The 23930-nt window shown below is 45.1% G+C and overlaps 1 protein-coding gene across 45 annotated transcripts; it reads right to left on the reverse strand.

The window, feature by feature from the left end:
• Positions 1–332: 332 nt before the first annotated feature.
• On the reverse strand, positions 333–22177 carry PCBP2 (poly(rC) binding protein 2). Of its 45 annotated transcripts, none has more exons than XM_056798095.1 (15): positions 21729–22110; positions 19148–19293; positions 17972–17995; positions 17845–17877; positions 17282–17398; positions 15594–15725; positions 14705–14833; positions 13736–13810; positions 11602–11694; positions 10442–10483; positions 9090–9162; positions 8579–8617; positions 7568–7620; positions 6643–6812; positions 333–809 (listed from the first exon to the last, which is right to left on the reverse strand). In XM_056798095.1, the coding sequence occupies exons 2-15, from the start codon at positions 19214–19216 to the stop codon at positions 773–775; spliced, it is 1086 nt and encodes a 361-aa protein (XP_056654073.1). In that variant the 5' UTR covers positions 19217–19293; positions 21729–22110; the 3' UTR covers positions 333–772. The 45 variants fall into 45 exon arrangements, with proteins under 45 accessions (XP_056654073.1, XP_056654071.1, XP_056654070.1 ...); XM_056798093.1 differs by having other exon boundaries at positions 7568–7623; positions 21729–22099; XM_056798092.1 differs by having other exon boundaries at positions 13736–13822; positions 21729–22050.
• Between the last annotated feature and the right edge of the window lie 1753 nt (positions 22178–23930).

Here is a 23930-nt window from a genome sequence, read left to right on the forward strand (position 1 = left end):
ACCGCCAACTACAGCACTCCTCATAGGCTTTCTTAAAGAGCAAAACAGTCAGCTGGCTGGCTTCCTTCCCTCCCTCCTACTATGCCAACTCAAAAAACCAGCTCTTGTAAGACTCAGGGTAGATGGGAAGGAGATCAACTGCTCAACAGGCTTTGGAGCCCCAAGTCTGAAGCAGAACAGAAGAGATGAAGGCAACATTTGGTTAGGGAAGGGCTCTATATTCCAATCCTCAATGACTGGGATTCCGGATCCCACAGTGATTCAGGTGAGAAGGACACAAACAGAAGGGAGATAACAGGAATAAAACCCACATGAAGCACCGTGGCATCCAGTTTCTATTCACAAGGAAAAAGCTCCAGTCCATCTTTTAATTTTTTTTTGAAAAATTCCTGACATTACAGAACTAAACTGAAATGTATTAATATTCCACTCTTACATTTCAATGACAAAAACAGAAAAAAAAATTCATGAGCCCAAAAAAAAAACCAAAAACAAAACAAAAAAAAACAAAACAAAAAACCCCAAAAAAACAAACAAAAAAAAAACAGGGAGAAGCTTATAAAACTAAATATGGTTCTCAGCGTTAACAGCTGAACAGAGAAAGGAATTAAAACGCTGTAATTAAAAAAATCACGAGTGGATGATAAAGTTGTGTAGAAACTGAAAATTTACAAACTATTTAAAACCTGGAATCGCTGACTGTTCAGAAACTACACAGATGGATCATGGGTGGTGAACAGCAGAAGGGGGTTATGGGTGAGTCTGCATTGTTCTAGCTGCTCCCCATGCCACCCGTCTCCGAGGAAAGCCTGCAACACAGAAACAAGACAAAGCTTATAATCAGTTTTTCCTTTTTTCCAAAATAACATTCCAACTTTCCCCAAAATCCTCCTGAGATGGGTGTTGTGGGACCAAATAAAAAAGGCCTGCCACCAAATTAGCTTGAAATTGAGAACTAGTGAAGCTAGAGTCTTTTGAGTTTTTATAAAATCATTTAAGTAGCACCGGCAACCACCATAGGGACAAATGACCTTGAAAATTTGGGCCTTTTGACTTCCAGATATTTTTGTAGTCAACGCAGCACAGAAAATGACCAGCAAGATAGATGAAGAAGAGAACTTGAGATCAAGAAGTATCAATACTTACACCTTTCAGGTTTAGCTACTAAGGTATATAAAACAGTATTGACTCAAATAGCTTTTGCACTCAGGCTGCCACCCCAGTTTCCAGATTAGTGCTCTCTCAAACACTCCATGGACGGAGGACACATTCACACACAAACACAAAACACACACTCCCTCCCTCCCTTGCAACAGAGATTTAACCACTTAATAGTGGGTCACAAAGGCTGTTTCTATTCCAATGGACCTGCCATTCTGGGTCTTAATTAGCAGACAAATTAAAATTCAGGATTTGGTAACACACTGTGTATAATGTTGATCAGGAGTCTGGCTGAGGCCATTCCTGCTTTAGACAGGGCTTTATATGACGAACATGTAAAGTCCAGTTCAGTAAGGAAGTATTACACTTGAGACAAAGTAAAAAGCAAGGGGACTGATTCAATCCACAACCTCCCCCCCCAAAAAATTGGCCACATTTTAATTCAGAGGGGACAAAGGAAGAGGGGCAGAGATCTATTGAGGTCAGTCAAAACTGCTTGAGAAGGACGAACGCAGGGGTTCTGAGGAAGGAACTGTCAGATGTGGCCTGGATCCAAAGCAGCAGAGAGGATGGAATGGAAGTATAAGAGGTCCCAGGGTCCCTGCAGGGTGGGCTGGGCCAGTGGCCCAAGCCCCCACAGAGCACAAGCTGTCCCCTCCTTATCGTGGGGGTTAAATTAGGAAAGGATATATATGAAGGAAAGCAGCCATGACCCCCAACAGAGCCTTTTACATTATGTGCCAAAACTCTACTGTAGAAAGTGCCATTATTAGACTGACCACACGAGGGTGCTGCAAACCTCTAATTTCTATGTCTGGAAAGAATACCTCCACATCACCTCTTAATTTCCTTTAACTTTATCTTGGATAAATAAGCAGATTAAAAATAGAAGCAGAGACAAGGGCTAGAGGAGAAGGAGAAGGTAGTGGCATCAGAATGCCAACCTAAGATAAAGCTAGGCTTTAAGAGGAAATCCATTTTTAAAACTACCTTCTTCAAACTGGGAACTGAAATCAGTATCTCATGGTTCCCCCCAAGGGCCAACCCCCTTCCTTCCCCCTGGCCAAATCTCCATAGGATCCTGCTGGGCAATAAGCAGGTTTAGATTCTGTACTAAGAGCCAGCAGAGATCATTTCAGCAAAATAAGAGAAAAAGGCAGACAATTACAAGCAATAAATTGAATGGAATACAAACCAAACTTGGAAAGGGAATTCAATCTCTTTCCAAACGCCCCAGGAGTTTTTAGAGCTAACAGCACACTTCTAGTTAAGCAGTCAACTACCCTCGTGGCCTAACTCCATATTCCCAACTGTCCTGCTCTTTGGTTTTATAGGGAGATAAAACTGGACCAGTAGTTAATGGGTTAAACTGACCCAAAATGACTGGATACTTAAAAAAAGTGAAAGAATCCAATTATTGACAAATGTTCCTCACTAGGCCTTATTTTCTAGCAATTAAATTTTCCTTGTCCCAGCATTGACAAGTTCCTAGTAACATGGACCTCATCTGGGCCACTGGGTTTAGATCACCAGGTCTCTTTGATCTCTAATGTTCTTTGTGGGTTTTCCCCCCTCAAGTTTTGTTGTTGTTGAGGTTTGGTGGGGTCTGCAAGTCTCCAGTTACAAAGGAAAATCCAACAGGAGTTTGGGGGGAGGGGAGGAAGGGGGAGAGACAGTAGACTAGGAAATCAATATGCTCAAAGACCTACAGGGCACCTGACAATGTCACAGGATGACCACCATCCCTGATACAACAGAAGAATTTAATCTACTCAGCATTTTCTCCATTTTAAGAGGAATAGATAAGGAAAGCCAGTTCTTTGACAATTCTTACAGGGAATCTAGGCTGCCACAGGCCAACCCCTCCTACTTCAAACCCCACCATGGAGATAAAGTAGGGAACCAGAACAAGAGGATTCAGGGAACCCCCCTAATTTTCAGGTTAACACAAGGGCCCTTCCCACCCTTTGTCCCTTAATAGCACATTGATAACTAACACCATTCTCACTATGGCAATTTTATTACAGCTACAGAAAGTTATTTCCAGCCAAGAGGCCTACTAAGCAACTTAACTAAGAAAGAATTTTTAAAAAAAGTTTAACGGAGTAGCCTTTATTCATTAAACACAGACCCTAACACATTGTCATATTGCAAGGCAAAAAAAGCTACAGAAAGGGGGGGAGAAGGGAGGGAGAGAAGAGTTGGGGGATGGGGAGGGAAGGGGGTAAGCAACAGCTACGGCTCTAGATAAAGATTCAACAAATCACAGACTCTGAAACAGGCAAAACACTCAGCTCAACTGGCCTGGACCTAAGCAAAGATCTCCCCCCACCCCCCCTCCCCACAAAAGCACCAAGGAAGGTCACAAGCTCACAATTATTTGGTTTTCACCAATGTTAACACAAAGGAAAAAAATAAAACCCAGAAACACTTTTGAAGGGATGCCCCAGAAATCTGCAATCAGTAGGGAGAAAATCTCTGTTTCTCAGCTTTCAGTTTGTTAGTTACGCATGGCACAGCAGAGGTGGTGGTGGTGGTAGCCGAAGCCCCGGTACCCTTAGCAGCAGACACAACATTTAGAGCCAGGAGAGGGATGGGTTTCATGCCAAGCAGACTGGAGACACAAGGGGCGGTCGGAAGAGGGTTGGGGAGGCTGGAGGGTGCGTCGGAGGTCCCCGCTGTGGCGAGCGAGGGGGTGGTGGTGGAGGAGGAAGAAGAAGAAGAAGGGGTGGAGGGTTGAGAGAGGTTGATGCTGAGGTGATCAGGGATCGTGACGGAGGCTGCCTGGGAGGAGGGTTTAGCGTTTTCTAAACTGTAACAGAGGAAAAAAAGGAACAAAAAAAAAACCGGGTGGGTGGAAGGGAAGACCACAAAAAAAAAATACAGGACACAACCGCTTCAGTCATCAGTAAGTGCCTCTGGCTGTCAACAGGAGGGTCTAAAACCAGCTACATTTTATTTGTAGCCCATCTCCCCCCACCACCACCATCTCCCAACCTCCCCATTTCTGACTAGGATTTTTGGCTCAAGTGTTACCCAACTGCATCCACTGTTATTCCCCTCCCCTCCCCACCCCACCACCTAAGACAAGTGACCAGCTAGAAAGGGGAGTCCAATATCCCTCCCCCTTCAAAAGGCATTACTATTCTGAGGCCTTTAGAGTCAATTCAACTATGTTTCCCAAGGAAACAAACTTGTGGCTCCTTCCGAAATAAAGGTAATTTGAGGGATCCCTACCTATTTCCCTTCTCAACTTTTTTCAAGACACATGAGGCAGTGTGGCCCAAAGGTTTCTTGTTTATCTAGAAACCCAACCCAGCCCAATATTTTGCCACTAAGCCACTAAGGAGGCAAGTGTTTCTTCCCAGTTCCAAGGTTCTCTAAGGAGAGTAGCACCTTCAAAGGAGCTGTTAATGGAGTATTATCAGAATTTTTTGTATGGAAGCAGGAAGAGAAGCAGAAAGATTAAGATAAGGCTTCTTATTGCTTCCTGGGCTACAAGGCTGACGCCCTGCAAAAAGTGTGAAAAGACAGGAGCAGCAGTGTCAGATCCTTGATGAAAAAGATTTGTACAGGGAGGGGGACAAGTCCAAGCATTGCTCCTCATACCTTTTTTCTGATAGGAAACAAAAGCTGAGTATGTAAATGCAAGAGGAACCACCATTTCTGCCACTTGGAATTCTTAACTAAAGGGAGGAGGCTGAAAGAAAGTCTTCCTTAAGTAATACTCCTCAAACCACTGTGGTGCAGTTGAGGCAGGAAGGCCTGAGAATGCATTCTAACTCTTCAACAGGCTGACCTACAAGCTGAGGAAAATGGGCATTATAAAGTGCAACAACCTGTCCAGTAAGAGCCAGGCCAGAGCAAGCACTTGAATATTTGCAAACTAGCTACATTCCTAGCAAACTTGCTAAAGCAAAAGAAAACAAATTACTTTTTCAATTTGACCACAGCTCTAAATTTGTCCCTCTCAAAAAGAAACCTCCAATTCAATAAGCAGCCTATCTATGAAGATTACTATGATTTCACAGTGAATTAAATATGGATGGAGACTGAAGAAACGACCCTATCATATCATAGGCAAACCATCCATTCCATATCCAAGGATGCTCACTCTTAAAAAAGATCCCCTATTTTCTATATATATAAAAATCTGTATATTTGCCTACCACCGCTTTAAAAAAAAAACGTGAGCAGGGATAGGAGGCAGGATCAATAGCCATTGACCTACAAATGTGAAATTCATAAAAAGATAAGAAATCTTGAGAAGCTCTGGCCTGGATTATGATCAAACCCAGGATCAAGAGAGCAATGACACCAAGACATTTATATCAGTCAGGTCCCTTCCCCTGGGTTCAAACACAGGAAAAAAGTGTGCGAAAAAGACTCCCCAACATAGTCTTTTTCTTTTTGTTTTTGGGGAGGGGGAGGGTTGGCAGAGAATGGATGGTGTTTAAGAAAGGACTCTCTATTTCCAGATCCTTGAGGAAGGGAAAAGGAAGGAGAAAAGATGGAGACAGTCAACAATGGAAACATAAGATCAGCAAAACAGCCTAAGGGATTAAAACAAACCACTCTAGAACACTAGGCTAAACACAAAAAGGGATCAGAATCTGTCTATCTGTATTCCCCCCTGCTTCATGCTCTTTAGAAAACTTTAGGCACTTCTTTCTATTCTAGGGGACCCCTCTGGCTCAATCATTGAGTCAAATGGCCTGGTGTAAGCCAAGCCACATGTGCTCTCTATATAGGTCATTTGAGGGTTTAATCCTAAACTAAAAGGCTTTAATATATAAAGGATGTAGTAAATGGAAGCTGCTTCTTCTAGTCTAGCCACTCAACTGACCCCACAAAATCTTGTTTACTGTAGCTGATGTTAATGTAGGCAAGGAAAAAAAAAACCAAGGGCACATGACTAGTCAGCAAAGGGGGGGGGGGGGGGGGGGGGAGAAGAGATGCTCTTACCACATTCCTGCCGGGTGTGCCCTACCTGAAGTAAGGTTACCCACTTGTGCAATCTCACGCAGTCCTTGGCCAACAGAGGCTCTCTTCCTGCCTGTCACGGCCTATTCTCTCTACCTCAATGAGAGCACACTGGGGCACTTTGTTCCCTTCATTATGTTATTAGAAGAAAGAAACCACAAATGGCAACCTTGCTAGGAGCCTATATGTCCTGTTTATTCTGGCCCAACAATTATAATCAATGGATGGGCTATGGGCTATGTCTGCATGCCAAGGTCCAGGATAGCAGCTTCACCATCTCTCGTCATCGGGCCAAATCCCTTTAATATATGACTAGGTGGGGAAATGAGTTAAACAATACACCCAAAGACACAAGGATATGGCCGAGCCTCAGCCCAGGGATAGTAACCCCCTACCTCCTTGTACTTAAGAGCTTGCAGAGTTGAGTCCTGAGGCCTAAGCATAGTGTGCACAGACCACCCCCTCCCAAGTAAATCACCCAGTTAGGAGAACCCTTACCTGACATTGATTAGATACTGAGCCAGGCTAATGCTGGCAGCAGATCCAGTGATGGTAACCTGCCTATCAGTAGATCCTTCCACTGGATTGGCAATTTTGATCTGAGCCCCAGACATCTGACGAATCTCATTGATTTTGGCGCCTTGACGCCCGATTATGCAGCCAATTAACTTGGGGAGAGGGGTGGGAAGAGGGAGGGGAGAAAAACAAAAAGGCAAACCAAATTAAGGATAGCTCCATGCCTGACCGAGGAAATCCTACCCTACTCCCTATTTGCCCAACTTGGCTCCTGGAACAGAATCCTTGATGAAGAGGAGAAAGTCATGAGGTCTCTCTCTTTTCTTTCCTAATTAGTCAGAATTCCCCAGGGTTTTTAATGGCTACCCATTTCTCTCTATAGAGGTGCAAATATAGATCTCTCTAGATCTACCTCCACACCTATCTACATTTCTAAGCTGAAAATTATGCTATGAAAATAGTGAAGTCCCAAGGACTAAAGGGGACATAGAAAGGGCACTGCTCTGTTCAGGGTCCTTCCTCCACATACTAACCCTGACATTTGAATGTTTAGTTAACTCAATTCTACAAGACTCAGCTACTCTAATAATAGTTCAAAAGACAGCCTGTCTGAGGAGAAACACAAAAAGAGGGGAAAAAACCATTCCTAGTTGGTGTCAGGTCAGCCCCAAGCTTAATTACAAAAAATACCCAACATTCCGAATTCAAGAATCATCTTTTGCCTTTGTTTTAGAGCACGGTAACTCAAGTTCCACTTAGAAGGAATCATTTCTATTTGGCCTGACATTTTTCTGCCCTTAAATGATCACCTGGTATCTATCTCCTTATGGCCCATCCATCGGGCTGTAACTTCTTTATTGTCCCTAAGCTATCTAAATGTCTCCCACCATCTCCCAAATAAACTTACGTCATTTGGAATGGTGAGTTCATGAGAAGTAGTCTGAGCAGATGCATCCAAACCTGCTAAAAGACAGAAAAGACCAGGGAAAATTTAATGCCCAGTAAAGCAGTTACCCACTGTGTAGTATATTAACCTTAATAGGAAACAGAACAGACCACAAAACCCAGCATTGACTGTTGGAATTCATGACTGCCTTGGTGAGGCTCCCAAGGAGGAGGCAAAGGTAGGTAAGGTTGTAAGGGCTTCCTCCACACGAACCCTTCCCCTCAAAGAGGTCACCTCATAGCACCTTCCTTTCAAACCAGGCCTGCAGCTTAGAGAGGGCGCAGGGGACCCTCATAGAGGACCATTATTAACACCAGGCTTTGTTTGGAAAGCTTCAGCTACCCTACCCTCCCATCCCATCAGCAACCACAGTTGGTGTGTTCCAACTCTGCCAATCTTACCCGATGCCTACTGACACCAGTACCAAGAATACCAGGCCAGCTATCAGGAAGCCAGGGTTTTGCCTGGCCCACATGCAGAGTTGCATTTTAAGTACAACCACACCAGTAACACAACCCCGATTAGCCTAGACTTAAGCTCAGAAGGATGCAAATTGGCCATCAGGTAAGGGGAAGGCAGGGCTTTCTCTAGATTTTTCCCCTAAAATGGTCAGCAATTTCTTTTCTTCTTTTTCCTTTCTTTAAAAACCAAGCTTTCCACCCCCAGCATGAATCCCATTCCCCAGCAATTTCGGAAAGGAGCAGAGGACCTGGACTGAACAAACCAATACAACTGATTAACCCTTCCAGCCCCATCCTGCTCTCAGCTGTGGCTGCTTGTCTCTACAGGTTTTAAAAGGGGGAGGGCCAGATCCATCAAGGGACCTCAGGGCTTCAGGCCCACACCAATGCTCTCTCAGCTCCTTTGCCATGTGAAGGTCGCTGGTATGGTTTGTGGGCAGTGAAACAAAAAAGACTCCAACCAGTTTATTAATATAACAGTAGAATACTACAGATTTTTTTTAATCATTACCCCAATAGCCTTTCACCTCTGGAGAGCTGGATTCAATGCCTGTTAAGATACAAGTGAAAATGAGTTTGGTGGTCTCGTCCTAATCCCTAAGGGACAATTCATCCTTATTATAAAAAACTCTACACAATTTGGCACAATGGATAGTCTCTACCCAGGTCTAGGAACAGCTGGTGGAGAGAAAGGGGGTGCCAGTCAGATCCAGGGGGCAGCAATCAGAATGGGAGAGAAGAAATATAGTCAGCCTACCCTGGGCCTGACAAGCACTCCCAGCCCTCCCCCTCAACCTTCCAGGGCCATTTTTAAACAACTCACCCCAAAAGAAAACCATGTTTAAAAAAAAAGACATTACCTCCTGGGGTCTAGACACACTAGACAGGCTTAAAAAAAAAACAGCAGGATGCCTGGTAACGCAGTTTTTGATTTTTTTTTTTTAAAGAGACAAGCTGGGGCCTTGGGGCCTGGCCTCTGGCTTGCATTCTACCTTACAGAACAAATACTGAGGAATCCATACCACTGAATCCGGTGTTGCCATGCGTCATGGGGAAGTGAGACTGTTGCATTGCCAACTGGTGCAGCTTGGTCAACTGCAGAAGAAAGGAGAGAAACAGCTGGCTTAAGGAAGAGGTACCATCAAGGGCTCAAGTCAAAGAGCACTTCTGGTTAAATGATGGAGGACTAATTCAACCCACAAAAATGGCCACGTTTCCCCACCACATTCCACTTAAAAATGGCAAGTTTAATTCCTGGAGCTGGGTACTCTCTTGGGACAGGACAAGGAAAGAGAAGAAACAAACTCAAGTTATATGAAAGCAGGAGCACCCAGCCCACACCCCCCCTTTTGAGTGCTACTCCACCGAGGCCTCGGCAGCCAGTACAACGGTTGCCCCAGGGACAAGCACATACAAACTAGAAAAACAAACTGCAGTTGGGTACTAGGGAAAACACACCATGCAGGATTCTTGTCAGTACTGGGAAAAAGGGAGGAGAGTTAGAGGGCAGAGGTCATGAGGGAGATTAAGAAAAGAAACCAAATCGTGTCTGGCATTAGCCCACCCACTTCTCCAGAACATTTCCACAAAGCTATTTCACTCTTCTACATAAAGCTACACTGCCACTGCCACCACCGCCAACAATCCCTCCATATCTACTTTTCTCTCCGAGGGCTTCCCACTAAACAGAATACCAATTTCTCAATCTCCCATGGCTAATGCTTAGCTCCTAAAGGATTAGTACGGGTATAGGAAGAACGTATGAGGAATTGCCCAAATCTAAACAGCAGAATCTCTACAGAACACCTGTATTTCCCAATTGAATGGAGGAGCAGAATTAGGAAATATCAGGCTCTTGTCCCATCTCTACCAATCAATAAACTCCCTCCTTCCCACCTCCCAAGACTTTGGGAATATTCTGGTCCCATCCCCACCACCAGAAAACAGAAAAGAGGGCTACATGCGAGGAGTTCATCAAGGAAAGACAAAGGAAGGATTCCCAACCCACTAGATCAGTCAGTATCTGCTGGGCTCTGAGAGAACAATGCCAATTTATCATGGTGTGTCTATTTGGTTTTCTCTGTAGCAAAGGGCACTAGAACCAGATGGGGTTAAGTACAAGTTGTACATCTTTTGGGCTGCAACTTACAGGTGAGGGACAAAAGCCAACAGGGAAGAGGAGGTGGATAATGTTTTTTTTTAATTACTGTTAAAGGACTTAAGTCACGGATTGGTATTTGGAAGAAAACAACTTGTTTTAAATCGCATCTGATTTTAAAACCCAGCTCCTTCCGGCTACTTGGATGGGAGAAAGCACTGAGAAAATTTGATGGGAGAGGGAGCTTTCAAAACAAGAAGTGAAAACAAAACTTACATCTGGCTGTGGAATGGCATACTGTCCTTGAATGGTATAGGCCTACAAAAGGAGGAAAACAGTCCTATTAAAAAACCAATCGTGGACAGCCACCCAAAGGGGAAAAAAAAGACAAAGATTTCAACTAGCCAGGAAGCCAGAGAGCTGAACTGGAGGAACAGGGAAGCCAGGGATTCAGGCAGTAGACAGTTATCTCCTATACATGAATGGGCCTATAAATTGGCCTTGTATGGACACTGAGCACGACCTGTTTGTTCTGGGGAGTCTGAGGGGAAGGAACTGAGGTCCTTGCAATTATGAAGTGTATATAAATCTCCTTCTCAATGGAAATGTGAGAGGCGGTATAGGAAATCATGTTCTGCCTAACTGACCATCCCTCCTCCTCCTCCTCCTCCTCCTCCCTGGGTACACAACATCCTTGGAGGAAGGGAAGACTTAGTACTTCTCAGCAACTCTGTGGGTACCCCACTAGGTGACATGAATGACTTGTGTCTATGTGATGTTTTGAGTTCCTACCCTGTCTCTATCCCTCTGCTTGCTCTAGCATCTTCTAAAAGAACAACAATGCACTGAAAAGCTAGCTGGATCCCTGAGATTTGGGCACTACCCAAATAAGTACAGTGATTCCTGTACTGGAACCTTACTTTCTGCCCCCTCCCCTCCACAATAGCCACTTGGAACATCCACTATCCCTCTTTCCCACCCCACCCACCACAACCTCCCCAACAAGTTAGCTGGGCCTCTTGGGGCAGTGGGAAGGGATCAAGAAGGGAAGGAAGAGATGGGAAGTGAGGGAGGGAGACGGGAGTGGCTGGTTAAGAAGATGTTCAAGAAGCATTTCAAGCTTCTCCCATCAGCTGCCAGTTCCCAAGTGCACCCAGGTAGGGGTGGGAGGAGGGTGGAGATGGGGTAGAAGGAAGTGGGGATGGGAGGGGAAAGGGGTCGAACAACAACAAAAAAAAGAGTTGGTGTTACCATCTGATGGGCTACGCGGCCTGTGTGAAATGAGGTTGGGGGAGGGGGGGGTCAGTCCAGGTCCCCGTGGACAGGTGGTGTCCACAGCACAAAAATCACCAGCGCCACTGGCCCCCCTCGTGTTGGCAGTCTCGGCTGAGGCGGAAGGATTGAGTGAGCCTTGGAGACTGAACATCCCCTCTCACCTCTAGAGGTGGTCCCTCCAGGTCAGGGTTGAGGCACATGGACGGGGTGGTGTGGGGAAAGCTCGCACTGTCGCTGCCTGTGCTGTACCTGTCCTGTGGATAAATAGAGGATTTCAGTCTCCAGGGCTGTCAATCCGGCACCTTGTCACCAGCATGAAATTCACACAAAAAAAGGCGTTTAATGGTTTTTCCTTTTTTCCTTTAAAAGGAGCTCACAACATGGTTTGAAACGAGCTGCTGCAATCAGTGGTTTTTTTTTCTTTTTAAAATTGATTTTAAAAAAAAGTTACCTAGTGGCAGATTTCACGCCGCGCGCTTGGGCTGTTTGTCAACAAAGGGACAGGGAGGGAAGAACTTAAGGAACCAGACCTAGGACAGTTCCAGGGAATTTTTTAAGGGAATAAAATGACCCTGGAGTCTACTCCACCACAGAGGAGCAGAAAGGATAAGACTGGAAGCTGATCTAAACAAAAAGGCTACTGAGAAGAATGCTCCAAGGCTGGACCACTCACGGAAGAAGCTGCAAGCCTTTAGAGGGTGGTCAACTGGAAGGGAATTGCATGGGGAAAGGGGAGGGGAGGAAAGAGAGGTATGAAGGGGAAGGTGGGAGGTTTGGGGGAGGAAAGCAGGACGTGTAAAATGGACCGCAACAAGGTTGCCCTATTGCCTGGGACTAGTGCAAGCAAGCCCCAGATCAGGATCAGAAAACCCAGGAATAGTAACCTGGATCTCCAGTTTAGAGTAGAAGAGTCCTTAGCCTGCCCCTCCTTGCTATACTGACTGGGTCTCTTGCTTCTCCCATCTAGCTGCCCCTGTCTCTCAAACCATTCTTCCATGGTGATGCATGAGTGCTAATAGTGAGTGTACGGTGTACCTACTGAATGAACCAGAGGTAGGTGATTTGCCTTCAGGGCCCTGTGAGTCTTTTATCATTCCAAGTCAGCCTAAACCTTGTGCCAATTCTCTCAAAACAGCAATGATGGACCTCAGGACTATGATGTTCTGATCCCAGGCCCCTCTGGTATCCCCTTTATATCTGGTTCCAGGTCAAATGGAAACAAGATAGAACTGGTAAGCAGAGGTAGAAAACAGGTCATGCTCGGGGTGGAAATGGGCTCAGCTCCATCCACTTGCCCAGCCAGCTACCAAAGTAGTAACAAATTATGTCTTCAAGTTGAACCCCAATGCTCCCACACTAGCCTACCTATGACTTCAAATGCTATGGCTCTTACAGGGTGCTGGCCAGTTCCTCTGTGATTAGCACAAGCATGGCCTGGGTTTAAAAAACCACATTGCAGGAAGCAAATTGAAGGGGGTATAAAGGTAAAAGGGGTGCTCTGGTGCCCTCCAAGATAACACCAAAGAGGACAAGCTCCCTTTTCCATTTTTATAAACTGCCCTAGCTGAATCACACACACACACACACACACACACACACACACACACACACACGCGCACGCACGCACACACGCGCACACACATGTGCAAGCGCACGCGCGCGCGCACACACACACACACACACACACACACACACACACACACAATGTGGGTTCAGAACCAGTGCTTTAGGGAAGAGCCTGGGAGACAACACACTGGAGTTTGGGGGTAAGGGGATAGGAGCAGGGGAGGTCAGGTGGGGGGGGGGAGGGGAAGTTTGTAGGACACTCAAGTTCAGGAGCCTCGGTTTGACAGACCACCGTCCAGACAATCTCCCTCTGAGGTCCAGTCCTTTGAGACCTCCAACAAGACCTCTACAGATCATCCCATTTTAAACCAGAATATGGAGTGTAGGGGGAATTGGAGGGGAGAACAGGAAGTGAGATCATTTAACCCTCTCTGCTTAAACCACCCTCCCACTAGCTTCCCTTCTCCAGAGTGCCTACAGAACTTCCAATACCTGCTGGAAATTAAAGAGGGGCAAACATTGCTTTCTCCAAGAGGACAAAAAATGTTAAAAAAATTTTTTTAACTCAAAAAAGAAAAAACAAAATACAAAAAGCAAAGGAAGGTAAGGTCATACAGTGACCTGAATATGGCAAGCATGCACAGTGGCCTGGTGTGTGGCTGGCAAAGTCGGCAGATTTTTATTTGCCCACCCCAACCCAGCAATGCCCACAAAAATCAAGTTTCTTACCTGACCACCTGCAAAGATGACTGGAGAGCTGGACGGCTTGGGCCGGTACGGGATGGTCACGCCCTTCGGGGGAGACTGGGAGAGAGTCAGAGGGGAAAAAAAACAAAAAGAGATAAGGTTTCAAAGCTGTTTCAGCTGTGTGGCTAGTGCTCACACAGGTCATAATAAAAACATACCCAGTCTTCAATCTATGCCAGTTCTGGCTAAAAGTTTGAGGAATATACAATAGACTGGGTTAAGTTCTAGCTAAGAAAGAAGCTTGAACATAGGAGTCTCAAATCAAAATTATCATCTCCAAAAAGATGTTACACTATGCTGAAAATGAAATTTCTGTTTATTCACAGTAAGAAAATCTTGAGTGTGACCTGATTTTATTTAACAGCTAAATCAAAGCTGTTTAGGGCTTTTAATGTTCTGTGTCATCTAGACCAGGAGGTTAAAATAAAACCAGAAGTTTATTTCTGGCTCAATTCCAAAGAGAGACAGCATATAGCCTGGCTGTTTTATACTGACCACTGTGCTTCTTAATTTCTGAAGTTACTAAATTTCCCTTTCTTTTTTAATAAAATCAAACACTTTTATAACCTCAGATTATTTCTTCCTCCAAACCCTTGCTTGCTTTCTATTTGGGATCAGATTAATACTATGCTGCTAGACTTTATTAAATTTGGACGTTTAAAAGTTTAAAACCTTGTCCTATGAGTCTAATCAAGGGTATTTCTGTCACACCACGCCCAATAAATTCATTAAGTCATCCCTCCCCTTCTCCTTGAAGTTCAATGTGTAGAGATCACTGTCACTCAGTAGTTTCTATTTCAGAGGTCTGGACTTTATAAATCCAAAGGGACAGAAAAATACAAATCCAGGGACTGTGCTTTCCAAATACCCTCAACCTAATTCTAGCCTATCTAAATTTACTTCATGCATTGCACACCCCCATCCCCCAACAGCATGAGCCTGAGGGCTTACCTCCAACATGACCACGCAGATCTGTTTGACACACTCAATGATAGATTGCGGGATGCCAGCAATAGTGATGGCCCGCTCAGTTGAGTTTGGTAGCATATCCCCTGCCACCTGGACCTGAGCCCCTGTACTCTTTGGGGCAAAAAACGTAAACAGAACAAGTTAGACATAGTTCACTTTCTTCTTCATGGTAAGCAGGAAGCTACAAGCCCCAGTAGGGCCTTACTCCTATTAGCTGAACCCTTCCCCCTTTCAGCATTCCCTTCCTACTCTTCCCCCATTCCAGCTAAAATGGTTTAATCCGAGCTGAAAATAAGTCAGGCTCCAGAAGCCGGGGGCTGAGTAACAGACTAAATTTAACCTGATCCCAAGAAAAGGTTCCTTCAAGACTATGCCTCCAAGCTAATGACCTACCTACTCTTTTGGCTTTCCTGGCCAGAAGAAAAAAATACGGAGGAAGCATACCAGGGCTCCTATTTATTTATCCAGAACAAGAAGGACCCTCCCCTTCAACAATTAGCAGCATTCCTCTAAGGAGCCACTCAAATTTTATTAACATCGTAACTCACTTCCCACCAGGATGTATGAAATTATTTTACTACTATAATTAAGACAGAATTCCACCTAAAACCTAGGGTTTATTCTTCCCAAAATCCTTGATCAAGAAACTAATTTTCACATTCCAATATAACATTTCTTTACTACTTTGCAACTTAAGCTCAAGACCCTCTTTCCCAAAGACCTAAGAATCCAAGTAGCCTATTAATCCCAAGCAACTCTGACAGGGTTCAAAGAGGTCCAATTTTTTATTCATCCCGAATCCAGCAGGCATAGACGGAATGGGGCAAAACAGTTCAGGTTCCTAAAAGGTACCCCCACCAAAAGTGCCAACCTCTCTTATTTCCTTGATCTTGCATCCTCCTTTTCCAATGAGAGAGCCACACTGGCTAGCAGGGACCACAAGCCTCAGGGTGACTGGGGGTCTACTGGCAGCTGTACTATTGGTCATAGAGCTGCTGATGTCCTATAAGAGGAAGGAAGGAAGGTCAGGAAACTAAAGGGATACAGATCTGCAGTCAAGAGGAAACAAACTAATTAGTGCTTGGCATTCCATGCTAGATCCATAACTGAAGAGTGCTCCTCTCAAGACAGATCACCTCTGAGGCAGAGAGCATGCGCTATCCATTCATTAGAGGCTTTCACTGAGCTCAGTCCTTTCTCTGATGCATAAAGGCAAAATGGTTAGGAGCATTAGGTAGGGGGAGGGTTAGGCCTGTGGAACAGAGGCCACAAATAATCAATGAAATCAACTCTTGGGAAAAGAGTTTATTTATATAAAAGGGGAAAAAAAGCAGTTGAATAGCTGTGACCTATTAGTTATCACACAAAAGAACTGAGGACTAGAGTCCCATTGTTCAGAAGCACCAAATACTATCACATTCAGGAAATGAAAAAATCCAAGGTATCCACTGCTGAGCTTTGACTTTGAAATGGGAACACCTCCACAGATAGCTCATTTCATCTTAAAGGGAGGAAGCTATTACTTTTAACAGTAGTTTAGGAATACAGGAGTTCCTACCAAACAGCCCTTTCAGACTTTTCAAAGTATATGGTCTGTAATAGAATTAATCCCAAGTCATTGAGAGCAGACACTAATACTGTGTTCTTAGGAATCAACAAACTTGATTCAGGGAAGCAACAAGAATCAGACAGTGAAAGCTAAGGTCTCATGCTTGATCAAAAGAGAAAGACATTTTGACCTTAAAAAGGGGGAAGGGGTTGGGAAGGGAGGAGGCTAGGGGAAAGAATGAATATAACTAAGGGTTAGCAGTATTCCTGCTGATTAAAAGGAAAAGTTTCTGACCCTGGAAAGGATAAGGTTTCAGGTACCATTAAGCACTGACCACAAGCAGCCAGATGAAACCTTTGCCTGTGGTATCAATTGCACAATTGGTTGCAATAAAGCAGAAAGGTGAGGGGGCAGAGGACAGGAGAGCTGATGCATATTTCTAGTATAGGCATTTATATTTAAGATAGAAGACCAAAAAAATGTATGACATTTAAGCCATGACACTGAGGAAGACATGGGTTCAAATCTTGCCTCAAATGCTTCCCAGATAGGTAACCCTAGGCAAGTCATCAAAGCTCAAAAGTCTTGGTTCTCCAAAGAATCTCCAAAACGAGGGTACTGGACTCAAGTATCCTATAAAGTCCCATTGAACTCTAAAAATGCTATTTCCAATATAAGTTTTTGCTTTTGCATAAAACCAGAAAGCTTAAGAGATTACTTAGGGGGATACTGGATCTATGATATATGAACAGAAAACACTTTCTCCAGCTTTTTCTTGGTGTGAAGGCTACAACAGTATCTAAATTTTAGACCACAAAGGTGTTTTTTTATTTTTATTAGGGGCAGGTGGGTAGATATATGTGCTAGAAAGAATATCCAGATTTACAGGATGATAAAAACCTAAAAAACTGAGATAGTTAAGATCCTTTAGATTTCTAAACACCTTAGGAACTCCCCCCCCAGAAAAACAATTTTCAACCAGGGCCCTTGCTGCAGAGTAACAGACCAACCTCTTCCAGTTTGTCAATGATCATAGCAAAGGCTTTAAAGATGGCATTGGTGGGTCCAGCCAGAGTAATTATTCTCTCAGGACAATTCCCTTCTGAGATGTTGATACGCGCACCACTCTGAGAATGGGGGTGGGGGGGTGGGGGGGGTTGGGGGGGGGAGAAGAGGAGAGATTAAAAGGTAGATTTCAGAAATCAAGTTCACAAATATCCACTGATAATCCCTTCTGAATTAGATTTAGGTGTGAAGATAGACATTTGATTTAGGGAACAGGCAACACCACCATCATTATTCTCAAACCTGTTCTGTGCTTAGCTGTTCTCCAGACTATAGCAGCCATCTTAAGTGCTAGATGCAGATTGAGATTGGCCAGAACTACATTTCCCAGCATTCCTTTCTATCACACCAGAATTATCATTTGCTGCCAGAACAGGCTCAAGTAAACAAGCTAGTAATACCAGTTTTTAGTATCTCCTATTGGGACCCTCCCCCCCTCCATGCCCAAGTGCTGATTCCCTTATAGATTTTTTCCTCCTCTTCCAAAACTCTAGCCTAAGAAACTTACCTCTTCACGCATCTTCTTGACCGATTCTCCTTTCTGAAACCCAAGGAAAAGACAAGAGTAAGCTCCAATTGCATCATCAACTCTAATTGGCTAAACAGTAACTAAGATAAAAGTAAATCTGCCTTACCTTTCCAATAATGCTTCCAACTTCCTGCAATTAGGAAAATAATTATCAATAAAGAAAAATACTAAAGAATCTAGTGAAACAGAAATGGTCAATTTCTCTGCAAAAACTCATCCACTGCTTTTTGGATTTCAGGCAATACAAAGTCAAACAGTAACACATGGGAAGTTGTAGAGATGCCAGTGAATAACTACAGCTACAAATGAGAACTGGGTACCTTTGGGGACAGTGAATTCCTTCTCAAAAGGTAGAAATAACTATTGAGGGGGAGGGGTCAAGAGAGGATTTGACTAGAGAGTAAATAGCAGCCCCTCTGGTATTCCTTTCTAATTCTTTGACTAAAATACTCCCCCCTCCCCAGTTCTACCCCTTTAAAGTCTTTTAATAACATTCCTACTCAGTAAATTCAACAAATTTTAATTGGAAAGTACTGTGATTTCCTATGATTTCATTGTCATAACTTATGGTAAGAAAGTCCCCTCTCTACCACTACTAGTCAGTGAACCTGAACTAAGACTTTTTATGACCTGCAGCCCAAGGTGACAGAACTTGAACTCAGGTCTTCCCTGAGGCCAGCAAGTTCACCAAGTTCCTTCTCAACTAGCTCAGAAAGATTCAATGTTTAGATAGCCCTAATAATATTTAACTTAATTAGTAGATTTACAAAGTTACCCATCAGTCTCATTCAGTATATTTACATTTGTAGTTGTTTACTCAAAAGATGTTCATCTACACAACTAGGTGGGTGGAAGAAAGATTTCCTCAATACTAGATGAAGCAATACTGCCTTCAAGCAAAGGCAAAATGGCACTGAAGATTCAATTTAGGGAAGAATTTTACATTTCAAGAGGGTTCTAGTGATATTGTTTTTATTTAAAGAGAGTAGTCAAGAGATTCCCCAATACAGTGCAGGTCTCTATGATTGCATTGGGATTGGGTGGCCTCTCATATTGTCTAAGATATATTCAACCTTTTCTGGCAAATGTAGAATGTGAATAGAAAAAATGCCTGCCTTTTCCCTTACCACATCTCATTTCTCTATATTATGATGAGCAAAAGTATATAACTAGGAATCCTACTGTGCTAATCTGAAGAACTCCAAAATAGGCACCAACTTCCCTCCACCCCCAAGCATTTACTATAACCCAATTTCCCACCAAGGAAGAAGCTGGAACATACCTTTCCATGCATAAGTAGCCGGATGGTGAGAGTGACATTTAATCCACCTTCAATCACACCGGTGTCCATGTCGAGCAGTGTTCTGGGGATTTGGACTTTGTAAAGTGGTCAAGTCTTTGGTCACTGGTGGGAGTGGAAGCCAAAAACTAGAATAGTAAATAGTAACACTTCAGTTAATACAATAAAAACCTACGGAAAAACTCTTTTTTTACTACCTAAACTATTTTACCCTTGTCAATGCTCTCTCTAAATTATTGCTTTTTCTTTTTTCATTTGCTAGAATTAAAGTCTACTATGAAAAAAAATGGCAACTATCACCTATGAGAACTTAATGAATTTCACAGTAGTAATGGCTTTTGTATTAAATTGACACAAGAGACTCGGTAAAGATGCACCAGGTAATCCTTCAATAAAACACCATCTTGGGACCACAAGGTTATCCCCACCTAGATGCAATTTCAAATATCTCTTTCCAAACCACCTACAATCTTAACATTGTCTCAAACCTGGAAGCACCAAGGTTTTCCTCCTCCCAAATAATTATTAAGTCTATCAAGACAAACTCCTTACTAGAGACAAATTCTAGTAAAAAACCTGAAGTTATGCCCCATAGAGTCCTATTTATATTAACACATCAATTTTTGATGGATGAAAATAAAATCCCAATCTCAATTCTAGCTTTAAAACATTCCTATTAAAGAACTGTTTTTATCCCTTACCTTCATTTTACAGATTATAAAGATTTTTCACATATACTACAACTTGATACTACTTATAAGCCAATATACCCTTTGTATATATCCCCTTTACATTGAGACCATGGGACTTGACCAAGGTCCCAAAAGCCTAATGGTCTTACTATTATTAGTAGGACCCAAACAAAAACATTAGGACTTCTGGCTCTTTATAGAAGACTCTAGTGCTCTTCCTTCCACTACCTTCCAACTAGATTCAATTATGGAGCAAAAAACCAGTATGGCCCATGTATTATATTAATTCTATTCTTCCCCTTTCCTCTCAAGTTCCTCGGAGCAGTATCATAAAATCAGATTGTTTAATGATTCCCCCCCCTTCTATCATAAAGCATGTTCAGATTGCTCTTCCCCCCAAGAGTGTTTAGCCATAGCAGATACTCCTCAAACTATAACAATCTTTTCTGAAACCTGACATGAGATGTCTCCTCTACCTTTTATTTCCCCAATGATTTTTCAACACCCTCCCATCTCTCATTGACACAGACCTCAGGGACCTCACTACCTCTTGAAAGCTATAGTTGGACTCTTCTCCCGAAGGCACCAGATTTACTATCTCTTTGTCCTGCTTTGATACAAAAAAGTGGTCCAGACAATTTTTGATAAGGCGTCACAATTTTTTCTGCCTTAGCCTCACCCCCTTAAAGTGGTAAATCACCCCATGACTACCAAGAATCTTCAGAGAAAACAGCTATTCTAAAAGAAGGGCCTGATAAGCTACAGCCAAGAACCAGCTGAGCTGAAAGGTGAAAAAAGATACATGAAATAAAAAGGTTTTCCCCCTATCATCTGCAGAGCGCTTCCTAGCCTTTTCTTTTCTCAAAAGTTTAAAATCTCTAGCATCAGGATTCACCGTCTAAATTTCTGAAGATTTATTTTAGAAACAAGGAAAGATGCTCAAAGTTTGAAATGCCAAGACAAATCCCACCCAATTTTAGACTATTGATTAGGTTTTGGGGAACTAGAATTTTCTCCCTTCCTGAAACCTCAGTCTTGAGTCTTTCACCCAACCCCCTCCCTATTAACCTGGGGGAGAGGGGAGGCTGCATTTTTTAACCCCAACATTGCCGACTTTCCAGCCACCCCGGAATGGAAGCAGGAACCGATGTTAGGCGTCTAAATGAAAGGCGCCTGCCAATCTGCCATGAATATCTCTGGGGAGAACTACAACGGGGAGGATATTCATCTTTCCCGAGTGTTACCCAGTTAAGGAAATATCCCAGATAACCTTTTAACTGGGGTGGGGGGTGGGGTGGGCGAAGGCTACCCTTTCTCCATCGATCCTGACACTCCGTCACTTCTCATCCGGGCATTTCCCACTTTTAAAAAATTCCTCCACCACCACTATCCCCCCCCCCAAAAAAAGGGGGGAAAGAAAAAAATAAACGGCTCGGACGGGGGAGGGCGCTGCGGTCCGGGGGGAGGGGCCGGAGCCGCGGCGCCTCCTCGTGTGGCTGCGCCAGCAGCCGCCCCCCGCGGGGAGCCGCGCTCACCCGCCCGGCCAGCCGGCCATCGCCTCACCCCCGCCCCCCGTCAACCAACCAACCCGCCGCCCCCCCCAACCTGCCGCGCGCGCGCCCTCCCTGACTCCTGCGCAGCCGCCCGAGAGGGAGTGGGGGGGGGGAGAAAGGGCCTTGCGCGCGGCCTACTAGGCCGCGCCGAAGCCAGGGCCTCGCGTGAGCCGCCGGGCGGCCGGGGTGAGGGGGAAAGCGGTCACGCGGTATTACGCGAGGCCGGGGCTCGTGACGGGGCCTAGAGCCGGCTAACAGGTAAGGGGGGAGGGGAATAAGAAATCAAGTCGGAGGCGGAGGGGGAGTTCTGAGGCTTACCTTCGGGCGCGAGGCGAGTGAAGGGAAAAGGGGGAGCGGGCGGGAAAGGGAAGGGCGGGAGGCCGGGGGCGGAACAATAGGGGCGGGCGGGAAGGCGAGGGGGCACCCACGGGCGGGCGGAGGAGGAAGGGGGGGGTGGAGGAGGAAGGGGGGAGAGCGACCCCGGGGCGGGTGGAGGGCGGCGGAGGGCGGGCGGGCGGAGGGCGGGCGGGCGGGCGGGAGAGGGCGCGGGCTGCGGCTGCTCCGGCTGCTGCCTCTGCTGGTCTGGGAGGGGGACGGGGCGGAGCGGCCCGCTTTCAACCCCGCGCACCCTCCGACCCCGGAAGCGCTAACCGCCCCGGGGGCCGGCGAGGCGACGGCGGCGCCCAAACCACCCCCACGCACAGCGGATGGCCTCCTCCCAGCCTAGAGCGGCCCCATATGCGGCGTCAGGACCAACGAGACGAAGGCTGACAGCCGATAGTAGGGCTGAGCTAGAGCGTCACGTCAGGGGACGAGGATGAGAGCCGCGACCCCTACCGGACAGGGCGAGAAAGGCAGATGCTGGTGGCGAAACAGGCTGAAGAGCTGCTTAGAACGGAAGGGAATAGGAAAGAAGGGGAGCGGAGATTCTGGGGCTGGGGCGGCCAGAAAGAAGGGGACAGTCTCCAAATCTAAGAAAAAGATCAGGGAAGGCAACTATGATTGGATTCCAGGGACTGGGGACTTTTAATCCCCCCAACACCCACACACACAGTCTGGGCAGTTCCCAGAGGTGGCCAGATTTTATGGAGGAATCTGGAGAGGGTCTGAGCAGCCCAGGAAGAGCTGGTATTTTCTACAACGCTCAAGGCTTATGAAGGTCTCTGTTATACACTATCTCATGAAATCCTTAAATCAAGAATGATCATCCCCATTTTACAGATGAGAAGACTAAGTGACTTGTCCAGGATTACCTAGCTCTTGAGATGTCGTGCGTAAAATTCAAACACATCTTCTGGCTGCTAGTCCAGAGCTTTTTCTACCATCATTCTTGCTACCTCAAATACTAATGTCTTAGAGGTTGTCCTATCCCACCCCAGTCATTGAACTGAAGAAACTTCAGCTCAGAGAGTGAGGTGATTTGTCCAAGGTCACCTGAGGTATGATGAAGCAGAGCCCAGGACCTCTGACTAAAGGTGGTGAATGACACTGAGCTGATACCCACCCAAAACCCTGAGGCTGATCTATGCAATCTGCATTGGAGCTGCATAGATCGAATGCCCATCTTCTCCCCGCTGGGTGACTAACAAGGCTTTTCCCATTAACACTTAAAAAAAAAAAAAAGATCCCTCATCCACAGGAGTCTCCAGCTGTTTCCCCCATTAGCCCTCTCCCTGCTCTTCGGCTCTCTCTCTCCCTCCACAAACCTTTTCCACTGGCTTTGGCAGTCCAATCCACAAAGCTCCTTCTCTGACATTCCTTCAGGCTCCGAGAACTAATTGTAGTTAGCACTTTTCAAGCCTTAGGCATCATAAAAATATTAATTATTTTCAACAAACAAGCTATTAATTGATCCCAAGTTTCCCTTGAGTACATCTCATTACTAACCACTCTCTATGATGCTTCCAACTCACTAATGCTTATGCCACACGTCCTGCTGGACACCTCCAGGTCCTTGTTCTGCCACTAAACTTAGCAAGTTTATGTAAAATATGATCTTCTGACCTCCAGGATTCCTGCCTCTTTCTTAGTGAACCGAGCATTCTTTTAGTGGCTCCTACTATTCCCTAGGAGTCTTGACTCTTCCCTTTGGGGACGCTTCTGCTTGGCCTCTCAGAACCTTAACCTCCTCCTCACCAAAGTGCCACCCTGAGAGACAGTCACCCCCAGATACAGCATCTGCACATCCCCGAAGACCTTGAACCCTGACCTCCCTTCCCAAATGGTTGCTTGGCTACACCTTCACCTCAATCCCTTACGTTCATCACGTAATCACGTTCATCCTCCTTCTCCATTACTGTCAGCCCTCAATCTCCTCAACTTGCTCCTTTCTCCTCACTTGCCCGCTTTTGTTGCAGATCCCACCTAGGCATCAAAGCTGGACTCCCTGATCTTTCACATCTCATACCTCTAATCGGGTGGCAAGTCCTGTCCATTTGATCTCAGGAATGTCTCTAGAATATGCTCTCATCTCTCTTTTGACACGGCCTCGATGAACGTAAGAGCCTGGTGTCTCCCCAC

The sequence above is a fragment of the Monodelphis domestica genome, chromosome 5 (genome assembly GCF_027887165.1).
Source record: "Monodelphis domestica isolate mMonDom1 chromosome 5, mMonDom1.pri, whole genome shotgun sequence".
NCBI classification, from domain to species: domain Eukaryota; kingdom Metazoa; phylum Chordata; class Mammalia; order Didelphimorphia; family Didelphidae; genus Monodelphis; species Monodelphis domestica.

What these genes read in the sequence shown, in the direction of transcription:
- PCBP2 (XM_056798060.1), bottom strand. Translation starts at nt 19,216, where the DNA reads ATGGACACCGGTGTGATTGAAGGTGGATTAAATGTCACTCTCACCATC. An exon ending in TGGCAACACCGGATTCAGTG is followed by an intron (nt 8,618 to 9,089) that starts GTATGGATTCCT and finishes GTATCTTAACAG; the next exon opens with GCATTGAATCCAGCTCTCCA. An exon ending in AGAGGTGAAAGGCTATTGGG is followed by an intron (nt 7,624 to 8,578) that starts GTAATGATTAAA and finishes TCTGTCTTTTAG; the next exon opens with CAGGTTTGGATGCATCTGCT.